The 19,495-nt window shown below is 43.4% G+C and overlaps 1 protein-coding gene across 1 annotated transcript; it reads right to left on the reverse strand.

Annotated features, from left to right (window-relative positions):
- Positions 1 to 2,126: 2,126 nt before the first annotated feature.
- On the reverse strand, positions 2,127 to 11,851 carry LOC130488421 (E3 ubiquitin-protein ligase TRIM39-like). The gene is made up of 7 exons (XM_056862098.1): positions 11,431 to 11,851; positions 9,790 to 9,885; positions 7,781 to 8,011; positions 7,290 to 7,312; positions 3,920 to 4,038; positions 3,475 to 3,504; positions 2,127 to 2,644 (listed from the first exon to the last, which is right to left on the reverse strand). The coding sequence occupies exons 1-7, from the start codon at positions 11,848 to 11,850 to the stop codon at positions 2,127 to 2,129; spliced, it is 1,437 nt and encodes a 478-aa protein (XP_056718076.1). The 5' UTR covers position 11,851.
- Positions 11,852 to 19,495: the final 7,644 nt, after the last annotated feature.

Here is a 19,495-nt window from a genome sequence, read left to right on the forward strand (position 1 = left end):
TTAGGCTGCCAATACCGATATTAGAATGAACACTGGCCATGGAATGATTCCTTACAAGTAGAAGCTTATCATATACCGAGGCTATTATAATTCTTAATGGAACATCACTATATATCTATCACCCATTTAGCAAATTTAAAAGTTTCATTTAAAAGACAGCAGTTCTTCATGAAAAGTAAAAGATCAAAACATATTTTACATGCTTTGGCATGGACAATAATCTGTTGTACTGTTCAGCTTTGAATTTCTTACCCATAAAGAAGCAGGTCTGAGAAATGATGGCTAGATTCTTGCCCTGGTCACTCATTATAAGCAAACCTCACAAGTTTAGCATTCTGAGAGCTAAACCATAATAAAAGATAATGGTAAAGGTCCCCTGTGCAAGCACTGGGTCATGGGGTGAAGTCACATCCCGACGTTTACTAGGCAGACTTTGTTTTCGGGGTAGTTTGCCAGTGCCTTCCCCAGTCATCTTCCCTTTACCCCCAGCAAGCTGGGTACTCATTTTACCGACCTCGGAAGGATGGAAGGCTGAGTCAACCTTGTGCCGGCTACCTGAAACCAACTTCCATTGGGATTGAACTCAGGTCGTGAGCAGAGCTTGGACTGCAGTACTGCAGCTTACCACTCTGTGCCATGGGGCTCCTGAACTATAATAAGCACCCCTAATGAACCAAAACTGATTTGCATTATTACCTCACTGCACTCTCAGGGACCCTCAGATACATTAGGTTTACCCTATAAGATACACTTACCACTAGGAGTCTTTTCATATGAAAGGTCACTACATCAGGAATTCCATGATGATGTCATATGATTGTTTTTGCCCCACGGCAATTAGAACATTTCATTATGCTCCCAGGAAAGAGTCTTTTACTATCTGTTGGCCACAAAGCTCTAATTCCAAAGCAGCTGAAAGCATGGAGACCATCTAATCATCTGTGCCTATTTCCTCCTTCAAACAGTGGCTTCTACCACTTCCTTGATATAGTTAGCAATGACTCATGGGATATGGAACCTCGACAGCTCTGAGAAAGGTGAGAGGGGAAACTATCGTGGGATGGAAAAGTTTTTCAAAAAAACTTTTACACCACTGTAATGCCCATCATTGTTTGCAGTAGTTAATACTCATAGCAAGTTCTCTTGATGGACTTCACATCACCAGCTAGGAATGTCGTATTCATCAAGAAATTCAGGCCTTGCACCCAAAAGGTGAAAAAAAAATCCTAATATTAAGTTAATGGTAACGAATCCATCCTGAGCGGCTACTGCATTTGTTGCAGTAAAAAACATCAGGAAGGAGTTCTGTACTACGTTGAAGACTAACACATTTTATTCTAGCATAAACACTTGTGGACTGGCAATTTTAGAAAGCAAAACCAAGCCAGAGTTTTCTTACTCATTTCTATTGCCCAAAGTATAGCCATCTTTGTTCCATTAGGTCTTTCTCTGTTTCTCTAAGAATCCAAAAAACCCATTCTCTCCCAAGAAACATTCTATCAGACACACAAGATGCAGACAGAAGGGAGCAAAGACCTTATCTGAAAGCTAAGGTCAGTAGCAAGAAAGAAGAACAAAACCCTGTTACAGCATGCACACAATAGTACGTACAGTTTCTGAGACCCCTAGATAGAGTGATGCACAAGCATCCTATGGGGTACTCTGTGTTTGTTGCCCTGAGTAAAATCCAGGGCTTTGGGCTGTGGGTGACTCTTCCTAGGGATTTGCCTTGATTGCTTGTTACCTACCTGTTCAATAAACTCAGACTTGGGCAAGAGCCCTTTCCTGTGTATGTGAGTGTTGCGGGTGGGGTTTGGAGAGGAGTCACAAGTGTGTAAAATCTCAGATTCCACATGCAGGGAATCACTATTTTCATGACAGGCTGCACTGTTAGCCAAATATCCCTTCCTGGGGGCTTTCCAGAAGGAAGGCTATTTCACATTTCTGACAGCATCAAAGCATCCCATCCTGGATTTCACCTTCTAAATCTAAGTGATCATAAATGTCACATTTTTCTTTCAAAAAGTATCTAAAAAGAACACCCTAAATCAATTTTAATGTTCATCTTGATCCCCTGGATCTCAGCATCTGCCATTCTCAACCATGGCAGAGCACTAAACTGTCCTTTAAGAATACAAGCTCAGGACAGTTGATGAATCAACAATCCGGAAAAAAGGGAAAATTTTCTCTCCTTCAAAACCTGCAGATTGAAAAGTGCAGAGATTGGTATTATCTTCAGCATCATAAAAAGAAACTGTCCTCCCTTCATAGTCCAAACAAACATGAATCTCTGTTGGATCCTCCTCTACATCCAGCAGGGTAGGAGGTGAGGTCAGAGCTTTATATTGGTCACTGTAAAGTCCAATTGCCCAGATTCCCTCATCAGGTTCAAGATCAATTTCCTCCTCCCGCTCCACAGATTCTTTGGCCACCCCCAAAGCCCAATAATCTCCATCCCCTACATCCACGGTCCAATAATGTTTTCCTGAAGTGAATCCCTCACACCCAAGAATGCAGCGAACACGTTGAAATCGCTTTGGGTTGTAGGGAAATTGCTGACGGACATCTCCCCATGATACAGTCTTCTGATCTGCAGACACAACATATCGGGGATGGGCTGTTTCTGGATCCAGCAACACATTTTCTGAAAAAGAGTAAACAAGATTAAAAATGGTTATCCCGTTCTTTTAATTGAACCAACTGCTTTGTAAAGGAAGGTATCGAGAGGGAAATTTGGTGGGGCAATCACACTATGACCTCAGCATGTTCTGCACAGGTCCACACAACTCCTCCTCATGCACTATCAAATGGTGCATTTTGTCATTGGTGCCATTTCACATTGCCAGGGCAGTGTGCCAATATGTGGACTGGATTCAAATCATTATTGTAGTGGGTTTGGGGTCTTCTGATAGGTTCAGAACAAGGTGGAGGGGAGGCAGGTTGAGTGTCTGGTTAAACTCTGAGCTCCTCCATTACAGGCATTCACGCACCTTCCATTTAACCATAGGCACAGGTTTTCTTCGGGCTTGGAAACATCTCCATTTAACCACGCTGAGAGTATATCCTCCCCTCCCCTTAGAAATGGAAACCAAACTGCAGCTCTTTCCCAAACCAGAGTTCATCCTAGCTTTCCTCTGCCTCCTCACTGCAGAAGGTGTTTCACAAAACCTTCATTTTTGTCCTGCCCTTCCTCCAAGGAGATCAGAGTGGGGTCTCCTTTTTATCTTCACAAGCCTGTTGAGATAGGCTAAGATGAGTGAGTGACTGACTCAAGGTCACTCAGCTTGTTGGAAGAACTGGGATCTGAATGTGGCTGCCCAGATCTTAGTCTAGAACAATTATTATGCACTGTCTCTTACATAATATAGGGTCTTCCCTGTGAAACTGGCTTTCAGAAACTCAAATTAATACCAAGTAGACATGTATGAACAGGAAAGACTCTTGAGGATATAGGCACCAGGGACAGAGGCATACCTTTGATCCCTTTTGGTGTCAACGTGTTCTCTGGAAAGACAAAAAGAGTAGGAGAGAAAAAGGTAAAACGTCCATTGTACAATAGCGGAAGTTATTTCTATCTTCATAAAAAAACATTTTAATATGTTCATGAATAATTTTGATACTTTGTGCAAGCTTCTTGCTAAATGAACAATGAAACTACAGCTAGACTAATAATTCTGTTTTAAAAAGGGTAGTTAAACATGCAGGGAGATTTGCCAATGGTTTAATTAAAGCAAATCTTTAGAGAGTAGAAATGAGGCCACGGTTCAGTGGAGTGTGTGTAACAACACCAAAGTCATCCAACAAGCTCCCATGGTAGAATGGGAATTCAGATCTGAGTTTTCTATATCCTAGTCTAACACTATGCCACGATAGCTCTCACCTTTGGCCCCAGCAATCAGATAACAGTGTTTTCTTTTACCTCTGACTTTCCTGAATGAAATTTGCAGAGAGGTGCTCTCTTGACAGAACTGATCAAGCCTTTTCTTCACATCTGAAGAATCAGGTACAGCTGGATACTGAAATTTTCCCTTCTTACATCTGAAGGGAGAAAGCCAAAGAGAGAAAGCTGTCACATAACGGATTCTGTTCTTATTAGGACCTAATTTAAGCTTTTCATCAAACTGGCTCTCAAAGATGCTCAAATTAAAAAAAAAACTAACAATATTAAGATTTAATATAAATGCTCCTTCAGAAGGAGATTCTCAGCTGAGCTGAATTCATGAATTGTGAAAAGGAGCCTAAAACAGAATCATAGAGTTGGAAGGGACCACCAAGGTCATCTAGTCCAACCCCCTGCACAATGCAGGAAATTCACAACTACCTCCCCCCCACACCCCCAGTGGCCCCTACTTCATACCCAGAAGATGGCTAAGATGCCCTCCCTCTCATCACCTGCCTAAGGTCACAGAATCAGCATTGCTGACAGATGGCCATCTAGCCTCTGCTTAAATCCTCTAGGGAAGGAGCACTTACCACCTCCCAAGGAAGCCTGTTCCACTGAGGAACAGCTCTAACTGTTAGAAAGTTCTTCCTAATGTCTAGATGGAAACTCTTTTGAGTTAATTTCAACCCGTTGGTTCTGGTTCGACTTCCTGGGGCAACAGAAAACAACTCTCTATATGACAGCCCTTCAAGTACTTGAAGATGATTATCATCTGACTCTTTCTGTTTTTATTTGTTTATTAATTTTGCTTGTATGTTGCCCTTTCCCAACTTTTGGTCAGGCTCACACATATTAATAAAAATAAAACCCAACAATTTACAATTTAAAACCGCCGAAACACTTTACAATTCCCAAGGTACCCAAAAACCATATCACAGAACCTTGGTGGGGACCTCCACAAAGAGAAGGAATAGAGAAACAATAAATAGTCTCAAAAGGGAGGGGTGGGAACCACAAAACGGGATAGATACATAAAAGGAAAGGAAGACGGGGAGGGAGAGAAAGGGAGGGGGAGGGAAGCCAGCAAGATGGAAGCCATCACGGTCCTCAACCTTAGGCCTGGTGGAACATCTTGGTCTTACAGGCCCTGTGGAACAGATTTAGGTCCCGCAGGGCCTGAGTCTCATCTGACAGAGTGTTCTACCAGGCCAGGACCAGGGCTGAGAAGGCCCTAGCTCTGATCGAGGCCAGCTAGATGCTTTTAGGTCCAGGGACCACCAGTAGGTTGTTCCCAGCTGAGCGTAATGGCCCTGTTGATGGTAATTGGGAAGGAGCTCTCAGCTGGGGCTTGACTGGTGTACTGCAGAAAGGTTTGGAAAAGGAAACAGACAGATCAAGACACAACCCTACTTTACTAGACAGAAACCACGACTCTTCAAAAATGATCACCCCATCTTGAGGAATGAGGCTTTCAATAGATGAATAGCTTAAATATATACATTATGTACTAATGTTGTCTTAGGCCATTTCCACACGGTTTATCTGACCCAGGTTCAATGACAGTGGGAAGCGGGTTTTTCCCCGTTATCCGCACAGTATCGTGGTGCATTTGTGCACTTCCTAGTGCTATTCTCGTCTTTCTCAAACCTGCATTCCTCCAAAGATTTGGGAAAGACCACAGTAAAGCCAGAATGCCTGCTTAGTGGGTTGGAAAGTTTGGGTTCTCTTACCCACTTAGCAGCCATTTCCCCTGATCCTGCTGCCACAATGGCCTAGTTGCAAACCTTCAAGTGGGGCCTGGAGATCTCCTGAAATTACAACTGATCTCCAGGAGGAAATGGCTTCTTTGGACCCTGACATTAGTCTCTGATAATCTTGGATTATCAGATAATCTAGTCTCTGATAATTACTTCAGATGCCCAGCCCCCTGAGGCTAGGTGGGTGGCAATCCAATTAAGGGTCTTCTTGGTCACGACAGGGAAACTTTGGAACTCCATCACCAGGTAGATTTGTCTGTCTCCCTCTGTCATCGTTGTCTGCCAGCAGGTGAAGACTTCTTTGTTTCATTTGGCACACCCCAAGTAAACCTCCCTTGTTGTGTTGTGTTTGTATGTCTATATGTTTTCATTGTATTGTTAAATATTTTTCATATACATTTTAAATGTTTTTAGGGTTTAAAATATTAATGCCTTGATGTTCACCGCCTTGAGGACTTTATGAGGTGGAAAGGCGGCATAGAAATATATTTCATAAATAGATAAAACCCCACTGAGGTCCCTCCCCACTCTAAATCCCACCCTTCCCAGGCTCCATCTCCAAACCTCCAGGAATTTCTCAGTCCAGGGTTGGCAATGCTAGGGCAGCAATTTCCCTCCCTACCACTGGGGGGGAGGGTGTTAAAATCAGCAATATCATATATTACATCCAATATACTGTTATAACAACAAGTGTAACATGTTCTGTGAATTCTCAGCTTTCATTTAAAAAGTATCTAGCTCCTTCCCTTGCAGAGATATAAGGGGAAAGGCATATCTTTGCAATGGATAGGGATAAAGAATTTTTTTAAAAAAAGAAAGAAAGAAAACTGGGAACTCACAGAACCTGTTGTGCTTATTATTTTAGCAGTATATTGATACAACAATAGGAAATTGTTGATTAAAAACATTGAAAAAGCTCCAGTGGCCCAAGGGACCAGGGTTGGCTGCTGCTGGGGGACTGGGGCAGGGAAACCTGCCACGTGGAAGCCCCATTTCCCCATGCTGTATTGGCAGACATGCCAGCAATGGAGAAACTATGCAAGCCGGTTCCCATGTGGAAAACATCCTGGTGCTGCTTTTAAAAGAGCAAAGCAGCTTGAGGAGGGGGCATGGTAGAACACAGAAGTTGCAGGAGGGGTGCAAATTAACCCCCTCCACACTAAAAAAAATAAATCACACCCTTTAGAGACATTCATCTGGAATGGGTCAGGGAGTAAAGTCACTGCAAGGGGCAATTGTGAGCAGGGAAAATGACACCAGGAACATGCATAATGCAGTAGCATGTAAGACTGGTGGAAGCAAACCTACAGATCCCACAGGAGTCAGTGGAGTGGCAGCCTTGCCATAAAGCACTACACTTTGAAAAGTGAAACTTTAATCCACACGCAGAACACAGGCAGAACTTTGCCCAGAATTCCAAAATTCTGTGCTGGCGTAATCTATGTCTGTTTATCCACATGCAGGCTAACCTGCTTCGCCTCTGATGTTTCTAGAAACATCATTTGGAGCATAGGAGGAGAAACTGTGAAAGGAGAACAGGAGGAGGATGACATGTGGATACTCTGAAAAACTTTGGACGAGCAAAATTGTCTCTGTGGAAGCAGCCTGAGTGATTTGAAGCAATTACAAAAACAAACAAACCCACATACCTGTCCAGTAGGCTTCCAATATCCTAGAATGGAGAAAGAAACGATTTAGACAGATTTCTCACAAGCTGTTTAAAGTGATTCTGACCTTAAATTTCATGCATACAGCATATAGTATTCTTGTTTATACTGAAGTAAGAACCATAATTTTTGCAACAGGTACTGTCAGTTATACTGAGCATGAGTTTAGAGAATGTCTCCTGCTCTCTCCTTTTATATGTCGATGGCCCACAATTCCATCCTCAGCATCCCCATTTAAAGGCACTAAGGTAGCAGATGTTGGGAAGGATCTTAACTCCAGGAATGCTGTGGCCAGTCAGAGGAAACAATCCTGAATGATGGACTGGTTTGGAGGCAGTTTCACATGGCCACACAGTTATTTCCTGAATGCAGAGAAGTGTTAAAGAAATCAGGCTAAAAAAGAGAGCCTTTCTGACAAGAATAATTGAAGGTACAGCATATGCCCACAGAAGCATTATAGACTGGGTTCTTACCTGCAGGAATTCATTTGTGGGTTGCTTATCCTTCTTTTCCACTTCACCAATCAGATCAGTGATGTAAGATATTTCATCCACAAACTTGCTGGCATAATCATCTCTTTTCTTCTCAATCTCCTTTTCCAGGTCTTTCAGCTTGGACAGCTGGAGTTGCTCTTGTTCTTTCAAAAACTGCTGCTGCTGTTGGAATTCAGACACAATCTCTTTCCTCTTTGCTTTGGTCTGTTTCTGTAAGGGGTCGATATGAATGGTTGGTTTAAAAGCCAGGCACAGCCATCATACTGCTCTACCTACAGTCCAGTTCCATCAAACATCTGGGATGAAATCAACTTGAATTGATTTAGCTTACCTCTTGAGAAAATGTAGGAAAAAATTAGATGCATGCACAAGTCTTAACAAAATCAGTCACCTGGAAGGGTCACAGACATTGCAGCTGCAGGAGGTGAGATATCAGTGTATCAGCTGGTTTAGATGATACCATTTGTCCCTCTAATAGAATACTAGTGAGACAGTACAGTGGCTCTCAAAGAAGGAGGGGAGGGATTTGGAACATGAGCCAGCTACTGTAAGACCTTATAACGGAGCCTCTGCCCTCCTCCCTTCTTGCAGTAACCTTTGTGAATCTTAGCTGGCCCAAAGGGCAAGAACCGGAGGGTTGTAGACATGGAGCTTTGAGGAAGATCTGCCCTACACTTGAAAGCCCCACCCCCTTATCCCATTTGCTTATACTGTATTTTTGTTTTGTAAGCCACTTTGGGTCCTCATTGGCGAGAAAAGTAGCATACAAATGCTTTAATTAAAAAAATTGAGGAAGGAATCTTTTCTTAAGATCTTTTAAAGTGGGATGGCATGACTTGGAAAACAACAGGGTTGGAAATGTAGAAGCAACATTCCCTACTTCATCATTGCTACTAAAGACGATCTTTAAAGAATGGACGTCGCTCCCTGTTTATGCCTTTCATGTGTGTGTGAGTGATTCAAAACATGAATTTGAGGAGGCATCAGAACTTGATCAAAGTGAACATTTATCAGAGAGTTGTTAAATGGAATAAAGGGGACAGTTGAAAAGACAGTGTGGGTGGATAGAAAAGGATTGTGTGTTAATTTGTGTTTGCCCTCAAAAGATTTCCTCAAGCCACCCACACCCTTCTCTAAAAAGACTTTGAACCCTCGTGATGATTGCAATAAAAAGTCTACAGGGCAGGGCAAAGAATAAAGTAAAGAAAGCAAAACGTTCAGATTTGATCCTTGTTGAAACCTAGCATCCTGGAATAATTTTTTAAAAAGTATTCCTCAATTGTGCTGCCCAGAATCTGTTAATAGAGCCAATGCTGGTGTCGCATGGATGATTTGATGCATAACATTTGTCATTTCTATAAATATTTTCCTCACTACATGGCATGACCACCACATGTTGCAATTTCTCCAACATTTTGGATTATTTGTGTTACTTATTCTTGCAAGATGCACCGGCGTAATATACCACTGCTGTAGTAGGTTCAAAGAATTATCCCTAAGGACTATTGATATAGTTTTCCTTGTTTGAGTCATCCATAATTTATTCCACATATTTTGTTCTATTTGCATCCCAATATCATCTTCCCCTATTGTTTCCACTCCATTTGACATACTTGTGTCTATTTCAATTAAATGAGAATATATGTTGGAAAACAATCCTTTTGGGCTATTCACATGTGCCATTAGGATCGCTTCACATTTCATCATCTTTCTCTCATCCTGGAGTTAGCAACCCTAGCCACAATCAGAAATGAGAAGGGTAGACCACAGAGGCAGGCATTACTGCCATTGCATTGGGAATTTGGAAGCCCCACCCCACAGCCATCTGGCACCTAGTGTGTCTAGCACCAGGTACAAACTTCTTTTTTTCTCACCCCTTTTCCCCGAGCACCTGGTTGCTCCAGTTCCAATACAGCTTTTACTGTCACTGGTCTAGGTTATTTGATGAATGGTTTTCTCTAAAAGATATCTTGGAAGCCTTTGCTTACCAATAACTCCTGACTTGGCTTTGCTCCATTTGATTTAGCTGACTGAATCTGGTTTCTTTCTTTCTTCAGATTTTCTAGATATATCCACAGCTTCTCCTAAGAAAAAAATAATGTATTATATTTTTAAGTGTCTGTTGTCTTACGACTGGGGTCCCTGTTCTTATTAAACTTGCAGGCATCCTTGGAATTTTGAGAAAGGATATTGGCATATTACCATCATAAGGCGCCTGAATAGCTTTAGTTGGGAGAAAGAACCAAGTACATTGGAGAAAGGCTTTGACGTTTACTCAATGAAGCAATGTGTGCTGGCACAAAATTGTTGCCACGGGGGCTGGAGCCAGCCAAAGCCTGCCAGGAGGTTCCAAACCAAAAGTCTTCTTATGGTGGTTTCCCTGGCAGGCTTTGCTCCCGGCACAGGAGCAGGAAAAGGTTGCCAAGTAGGGTTACCAACTCTGGGTTTGGAAATTACTGGAGATTTAGGGGTATAATGCCATAGAATCCAGGGTATAATGCCATAGAATCCACACTCTAAAGCGGCTATATTTTCCAGAACTAAATTTCTGTAGCCTGGAGATCAGATGTAATTCCAGGAGATTGCCAATCCCTACCTGGAGGCTGGCAACCCTATTGCCAAGCTCAGAGCCATAACAAAGTCCGCACCTACAGCAAAGCTGTGGGGGGACAGTTGTAAACGCATCCGCCTGGGGAGGCACAGGGCTCTGCTAGTCATCTGGCAGGGAGGCGCTTGATAGTCCACGTTTTCTTGTTTCTCTTGCATTTAAGATTCTTTGAATTTTATTCACCAAGATTTAAGAAGAAGCAGGTGCCAGGAAGCATATGCAAGGGTGCCGTGTGATTTGATATAGTGTGCCAGTGGCTAAGGTTGCCAACCTCCAGGTGGGGCCTGACGTTCTCCTGGCTCCACCTGGAGTATGGCGACCCTAATGTAACACCCCTCTTCCCTAGTTCTGAACAGAGAAGGAGGAAGGAAATTGCAGGTATGATAAGAGGTATATGGAGATTATCAAGCACACCCACAGAGTAAACCTAACCAGAGGTACACCTAGGATTGCAAACAGGTATGGAGAAAAGGTGTCCTTTTAAGCAGACACTTCATAGGATGAAGTTATTATCCTCCATGCTATAAAAAGCTTCAACTACAGACTAAACCCATATTTGAAGGGGCAGGAAATTTTTCTTCTGGCCTGTTTGGAACTCAAGTTAAACCCCTGTATGCCCATTTAGTTCAATGCATTTAGAAGGGTGTAGCTCACTTTAGTATTGCAGCGTCATCGTTACGGTCAGAGAAGGAATGTTAACGTCTACGCTGAGCTTTTCAGTGCAACAACACAGGCTACAGAAATCACAGATCCCAAGAGAGGTGTGTATGTGTAAAGTGCCGTCAAGTCGCAGCCAACTTATGGCGACCCCTTTTGGGGGTTTTCATGGCAAGAGACTAGCAGAGGTGGTTTGCCAGTGCCTTCCTCTGCACAGCAACCCTGGTATTCCTTGGTGGTCTCCCATCCCAGTATTAACCAGAGCTGATCCTGCTTAGCTTCTGAGATCTGGTGAGATCAGGCTAGCCTGGGCCATTCAGGTCAGGGCTCCCAAGAGATACCAAATACTAAAGTAAACCATTACCTTGTAATCTGCAGCAGCTTCTTCTGTGTGAACCACAGCATGACTTCGGTGAGCTTTGGTCCTGTCACAGACCGTGCAAATGAGGATCTCATCAGTTTTGCAGAAGAGAGTCAGGGGTTTCTGGTGTTCCTTGCACATTCTCCCCAATTTCGAGCTGTTGTTCAGTTGCAAACTGAACTGTTTAGCGGTTTCTACAATATTCCCCAGTTGCCTGTTTGGTTTGAGATTTGTCCAGGAAAACAACTGCCTGCATTCCGGACAGCTGGCACTGCAATCAGATCCTTTCCAATACTTGGTGATGCAGGCTCGGCAGAAATTGTGCCCGCACTCTATGATCATCACAGGATCCTGAAAGTAATCCAGACAGATGGAACAAGTAGCTTCATCCCGAAGGGATTTTGCTGGATTTGCAGCGGCCATGATGTTTTTCGTAGGCTGCAGGTAAAATGAGTCTCACTTTCCTGTTTCCAGAAATGGGAGGTTCTCTTTTATCTCCCAGCTACCACATGTCTAGGCAGCAGTTGCAATAATTAAAGGTACAAGAACTGACACACTGCCTATATAACAAACAAGGCTGAGATGATAAACAGGGAGCCTCTGGAGGAATGGTTAGAGACACATAGAAACAGAGTTGGAAGGGACCTCCATGGTCATCTAGTCCAACCCCCTGCACAATGCAGGAAATTCACAACTACCTCCCCCCACACCTCCAGTGACCCCTGTTCTATGACCACAGTAGGTTTGCCAGGTTGGGAGATTTAGGGGGTTGAGCCTGTGGAGGGCAGGTTTTGGGGAGGGGAGGGGAGTCCACCTTCCAAATCAGTGAACTGATCTGTTGCCTGGAGATGAGTTGTAATAGCAGAAGATCTCCAGCCACCACCTGGAGGTTGACAACCCTAGCCCAGAGGAATGCAGGGGGAAAAAAACCCTCCAGGATCCCTGGCCAATCTGGCTGGAGGAAAATTCCTTCCTCACCTTCTATTATTAACAGATTCCTAATTAACTTTGAAACAAACAAAGAAAAGTCTATTAGCACTTCAAAGATTAACAATTTAACACACACACACACAAAACCCACAGTCTTTTGTGGTCTGGAGCCCTCTTCTTCAGATGCAATGAGTGGATCCTCACTGTGCTGTCATTTTATATAGGAGGTTGTCCAGGGTGGGGTGGCTGCATCCCTGCACTCATCTGCTCCAGCAGAGATGCCAGCAAGGGGGCCAACAGTTTTACCCAACCACTACTGGGGCAGGCAGCCCTGCCAAAGGCTGCAGGAATGGAGCAAGGATGGAGCCACGCTAGGGTTACCTGGTCACTCTTGTAGTGCCTTATTCATTTAGTTTAAGGGAAAAACATATATTCTTTATATATATACACACCAGCGGGAGGGTTTTGGTGCGGAGCCTGAGGAGGGCGGGGTTTGGGGAGGGGAGGGACTTCAATGCCATAGAGTCCAATTGCCAAAGCGGCCATTTGCTCCAGGTGAATTGATCTCTATCGGCTGGAGATCAGTTGTAATAGCAGGAGATCTCCGGCTAGTACCTGGAGGTTGGCAACCCTAGGCCACGCAGCAAGCAACACCAGCAGCCTGGAGCAACAGACTCCAGACCAGGAGGCCAACAGCAGCTGGGACCCCCTAGGTCCTGGGCAGGCAGACAGGAGAGGGAGAAGCAGGGGAAAGCAGGGCCCAGCCAAGGAGGCCATCGGCCCAGATTCCCTTCACTCGCCAGGGGCCTTCCATTGGTGGAAGCTGGGGTCAGCTTGTCCCCAGAAAATCTTTTATTGAGCCAACCCAGGGAAGGCCAGGGAGGAAAGGCTGATCCAAACAAACCTCAGGAAAGGCAACTAGGGGAGGGAAGGGGAGGCCAGGGTGAAAGCGTAACACCCCTCCTTGCCCTATTCGGAGGCTTTTCCTGGGCGATTCCTAGAAAGCAGAAAATGCTGGCAGGTGCTGCAGCCCTGGACTCCATCCTGGCTCAGATGGAGTCTGATAGAGGTATGGGAAGAAAACTTGAGGGTAAACCAGCCATGAAATGGAGGACGTACAGTGAGATGTAATTATGCCAAATTCAGCTCTAATCAGAAAAAGTACAAGGACCCGTTCACTAGTTTTTGCAGTTAGTCAACATCTGCATCGGCAAAACCTGGAACCCCCCATATATTACAGGCATTAGCTAGTTTAGTAAACCGAGTGAATGGTTTCTGTATTTACATCATCCTGATTGTGTGTGTATGTGCCATCAAGTCACAGCTGACATAGGGCGAAAACGCACGGTCGCTTTAACCTGCTTTCTGCCCTCTTCCAGCCAGGATTCAGCCAGGATCGAACGCACGAACGTGCGTTCGATCCTGGCTGAATCCTGGCTGGAACAGGGAAGAAAGCAGGCTAAAGCGACCGTGCGTTTTCGCCCTTATAGCGACCCCGTAGGGTTTTCAAGGTAAGAGACATTCAGAGGTGGTTTGCCATTGCCATTGCCTGTCTCCACGTCATGACCCCGGTATTCCTTGGAGGTCTCCCATCCAAATACTAGCCAGGGTTAGGGCTGAGTGTGTGTGACTGACCCAAGGTCAACCAGCAAGTTTCCATGGCAGAGTGGAGATTCGAACCTGGGTTTCCCAGATCCAACGCTTAAAAGACTGAGTTCAAGGGCATGTTTTATAATATTCACAAAAATATGAGTTCATGCATGTACAAAGCACAATGGCTGGCATTCTCTCCTAACCCATTCTGTATAACAGGCCATGCTTTCTCTCCCCGCTCCCCTTCTGATCTTACTTGGTATACCTCAGGAATCTTATCTCAGAACTAGACATGTCTAACCTCTGCTCTCGACAGAAAATTCCTAGACTACACATAACAGCAACTCTGTGCCTTCCAGAAATGAAAAGAAAAACTGCAAGGCCACTGTGTTCTTCACAAGGTGAGAAGCATCAAAAATCACAGTCAAAGCTCTCCCGATTGACACAGAACAGCGCTAATATGATTTCAGAATATACAAATGTCGGCTAGATAGATAGCGAGCCTGTTAACATTTTAAATGGTTCCTTTAGTGAGCAAAAACCCAACTCTTACGAGGCTGTGGAAATGCTTTCCTTTGGAATGTTTTAATTTGTTTTAAAGCGTCTCTCTTCTCCAACAATTAGATAATTCTGAAAAACTGAAATCTAAAATTAGGATTGAGGGGAGAGAGAAGAGCCACAATCCCATGAGAGAGCAGAAGATCACCAGTATTTCCAGGTAGAAGCATTTTGGGTAGCAGGGCCGGGAATAGAGATCTACCGCCATCTGAAGTACACACCACTGGACTAGACAAACCACTGCCTAATGTAAGGCTGCCTGATAGATCATACCTGGCGATAAACTGGACATTTTAATGTTAATGTATTTCCATGCTGATCATTCAGCATGCCTAACCATGCTTTAAATTTCTCTTTGATTTCTTGGATCTTGTGGAACAGATCTCTCGTTCGTCCTTGTTTGTTGGTCTCTTCTATTTCTTTACACTGGTTGTTATAATAGTTCTCTTTGTCTCTTCGTGCAAGTTGCTGGAACATTGAACTTAGACTTTTGATTCTGTTTCTGTTACCTGCTACTTTTGCTTCTTGTCGATCTTTGGCAATTTTAAGAGTTTCCTCAGACATCCATTGAGGCTTTTCATTTCTTTTGGCTACAGGGATAGTATTTGCACATTCTTCCTTGATAATATCCCTAGTTTCCACCCAGAGTTCTTGTGGTTTACATTCACTTGAACTCAGTAATGCAAATCTATTCTTTACATGGTCTTTAAACTCTTCAGGAATATTGCTTAGATTGTATTTTGGTGCTATGAATGTTCTGTTGTTTTTCTTAAGCTTAATCTTGATTTTCGATATTAACAATTCATGATCTGTACCACAGTCGGCTCCTGGTCTTGTTTTTGCCGAGATAATAGAGCTTCTCCATCTTCTGCTTCCAATTATGTAATCTATTTGATTTCTATACTGGCCGTCTGGTGATGTTCATGTATATAATCGTCTATAGAACTCATGTATTCCTGGTGACACTGAATACTAAAGTAAACTGAGACCTCGTAATCTGCAGCAGCTTCTTGAGTTAATAACTGTGTGACTTTGGGGAGCTTTGGATCTCTTGCACACCTGGCAAAGGAGGCACTCATCAGTTTTGCTGAAGAGAGAACGTTCTGGTGTTGTGAGCACATCCTCTCCATTGCTGATTTGTTCTTCAACTCCAAGCTAACCTGTTTTATCTGTTTCTACAATCTTCCCAAGTTGTCTAAGACTTTGCCAGGAAAACAGAGGTCTGCACTCTGATCATTACAGAGATCATTACAATCAGAGCCTTTCCGATACTTGGCAGAAACATTTTATGATCATCACAGCGTCTCAAAAGCAATCCAGACAGATGGAACAAACAGCTTCATCCTGAAAGGTTTCTGCTGGATGTGCAGTGGCCATGATGCTTTGTGGGCCAGAAGTACAATGAGTTTCTCTTTACAATTTTCAGAAGTGGGTGATTCCTTTCAGTCACCTAGGCCACAGTTGAGGTTATTAAAGTTACAAGAAGGGAAAGAATACATAGGTAGCAGGTGTTGCTGAGGTAACAAGGAACTGGTGGAGGAGCAGCTCCTGAACAGCTGCCTGCTCATTTGAACAGGCTGATAATTAATTCAAAAAGAAATTGGAGCCTAGTTTCACTTTAGAGACTCACCTTGTAAAAAAAACAGGTGCATGCTTTTGTAGGCTAGAGCCCATAGTTTCATGCGTACGAGTGGATCCTCTCAGTCTTCTTTGTCACGGCACCAAAACTTTGAAACTCTCTCCCATTAACTCCCTGTTCTTGGCCTCTTCCCTGGTTTTGGGTGTTGTCTGTACCCTCAACAGGGTATAATGGCGTGGAGTCCACCCTCCAAAGCAGCTATTTTATTCCGGAGAAGTGGACTCTATAGTCTGGAGATCAGCTGTAATTCCAGGAGATTCTCCAGGACTTACCTGGAGCTTGGCAACCCTACCTGGAGATTTGGGAGTGGGGTCTGTGGAAGGGGTAACATGGGGGAAACCTACGTTTTCCATAGAGTCTGCCCTCTGAAGCTGCCATGTTCTCCGGAGGAACAGATCTGTGGGCTGGTGATCAGGTGTAATTCCAAAACACCAGCCTCCACCTGGAGGTTGAGAGCCCTATTTGTTGTTTAGATGCCTTCACAGGTGAATTAGAGTGGAAAGCCTTCTCCAGCATTTTTTCTTCCCCATTTATCTTGTTCTTCTCAGGGGAGTAGGAGTTATCTTGCTCTCAAGGACGCAGTTCGTCTTGCCTTCTCTTCTCGCTAGTCAACCAGAAGTCTAAAAACAGAATTACTAGTGAAGTTTCCAGGTCTCGTTATTAATTATCAAGAACGGTTAAAATAAACCAAAGCCTCTCCAGTTAGAATAAAGTTGAAATAGATAAAGTAAAACACTAAATCTTTTAAACATCGGTTGAAAGCATAACACAAGCTGCGTGCTGGTCGCCATCTTGCCTCCGGAACCAGCTGTCAACAATCTTGTCTCTTTCAATAAACCACTTCGTTTATTTAAAATAAATAGCTCTAACTGAAACAGACAGACTTATTTATTTTAAATGTTTTAAATGTTGAAATTTTGATGTTTGCTGCCTTGGAGACTATAGTCGAGTGGAAAGGGGGCATAAAAATGTTTAAAATAAATTAAGCTACTGTTTTATGTAGGAGGTATAAAAAGCAGGGTCAAGGGGCCATGAAATGCAGGGTACAGCGGAAAATTATGTCAAATTCCAATCTATTTGATAACTTTGCTTAGCTCAACCAGTTGGCCTCTTTATCACTAGGCAGCCCCTAGTCCATCTGCAAGTGCTCCAGGAGTTAAACTTGGGTCTCCCAGATCTTTTCCACAGAAAAAGATCTCATGTTAAGGAGGAAAAAAAAGAGTGGCGACACATTGCTGGGTGTGATAGAAAAGCCTCTCAGTCTGTGGCCAGCCACAACCTTGACACAGCACAGGAAATGGTATGCAGACTTAAATTATGGTACTTGCAAAAACAAAACAAAAAGGACCCAAGCTAGCCCAAGGTCACCAGATCTCGTAATCTAAATAGGGTCGACCCTGGTTAGTATTTGGATGGGAGACCACCAAGGAAGTACAGGGTTACATGAATACATGAAGGTGCCTTATACTGAATCAGACTCTTGGTTCACCAAAGTCAGTATCATCTACTCAGACCGGCAGCGGCTCTCCAGGGTCTCAGGCAGGGGTCTTTCACATCACCTACCTGCCTATTCCCTTTAACTCGAGATGCTGGGGATTGAACCTTGGGACCTTCAGCATGCCAAGCAGATGCTCTACCACTGAGCTATGGCCCTTCCCCTGGGTTGCTACACAAAGGCAGGCAATGGCAAATCACCTCAAAGTCTCATGCCTTGAAAACCCTATGGAGTTGCCATGTCAGCTGCAACCTGTCAGCACTTTCCACCAGCACTTGCAAAAAAGATCTTGGGCTGCTCCTAATGCTGCTGGGACAAAGAAGCAACAGCTACCCTGCCTTTGAAAATATAACAGCCTTGTGTAAGGCAGATTGGAACACACAGGGCACCTGAAAAGCAGAGAATCCAAGTAGAAAAAAGGTGTAGTGAACTCTAATGAGGAAAGCTGGAGATTGAATTTAGGTAGTATAAGTGTAGAACCCACAAGGTCTTGCAGGGGGCATCTCATTTCCCCTTCATCCACTATTTCTTTCCCTTTTACTGAAGGCCCCCCCATAGCTTTCCCCCTTTTTCTGCTTCCTTCTCTCCTTCCCACCCACCACCCAATAAACCTTTATCTGCCCCTGTCTTCAGCTTTCCCTATCTCTCCCCCCTCCCCGGGAAATGTGGGTGTGTTTAATGTTGTGGGCGGGAAAACGAATACATGTTAAAAATGTCCGCACCTCAAGAGAAAGCGTCCCAGAAACAGTCAGAAGGGAAACATTGCCGTAAAAGTGTTTGCTGATAACACAGCGATACGTTTGCAAAAAGCCTCCAACCCAAAACAGAACGAAAATGGTGGGGACTAGAATTAATATAACGTGTCATTAAATGTTTTTAAAAGTTAGTACGGAAACCCCTCTGTCTCACATTTTGGTAATTCTCACAATATTTCAAACTTTTTTATTACAGCACATTGTATTTTTAGGCATAATGCTATTGCACACTTAGTACACCACAGTGTAGCGTAAACATAACTTTTATATGCACCGGGGAACCAAAAAAAGTCACGCGACTCACTTTATTGCGACAATCACTTTATTGCAATATCTCCGAGGTGTGCTTGTATCAGAATTGGTCCCATTATTAATTCCCAGCATGAAGACCAAGAAAAAAGGTGAAAAACGTGGAGTAATTATATGAGGAGAAACAGCAAGGCAAGAACCAAACCATATACCACACAGGTTACCTCCAAAGGTCAAATCTCAGTGACTCTTGGCCTGTACCGCAGAAAGGTGCAACTGTGCTTAAAAGGTCCTACAAATTACCCAAGGAAAGAAAGTGATGGGTCAAATATTTTGACCTTGGCAGAATTGAAACCACCTCCAAGTGGAAAGAATTTGAAGGCTCAATGAGCTAGAATGGTTCTCTAAACATATTAGTCAATTTATACCACGTTATATGGCAGTGAAGGACACACACCAAAAACAAAACCCTTTTAAGGGTAAAACAGCATTTATTAACTTTGGAAGTCACATAGAAAGATTACAAGCATTCAGAAAGCCAAACTGGTCTCAGCATTCACTTTTCATCTGTTAATTTGTTATCCAGAAACTATATATACATTTAAAAAGTATTTAAAAAACTTAAAAAAAAACTTCTATCCTAATCTGCATCAATTTTTACTTCAGGGGGGAAAGCCTACAGGTTTTTTTTTCTAGAATATAAAAACTCCCGACACATAAAACAGACCCCCAGTTAGCATGAGCAATGGGAATCTCTCATGCATTTGCTATTCTAAAATGGGTAGATACCGCTCTTGTATAAATATTTCAAATATCTTTCTTCCCTCTCCAATACGAGAGTTTAGCTTA

This window comes from Euleptes europaea, chromosome 1, assembly GCF_029931775.1.
Source record: "Euleptes europaea isolate rEulEur1 chromosome 1, rEulEur1.hap1, whole genome shotgun sequence".
NCBI classification, from domain to species: Eukaryota; Metazoa; Chordata; class Lepidosauria; order Squamata; family Sphaerodactylidae; genus Euleptes; species Euleptes europaea.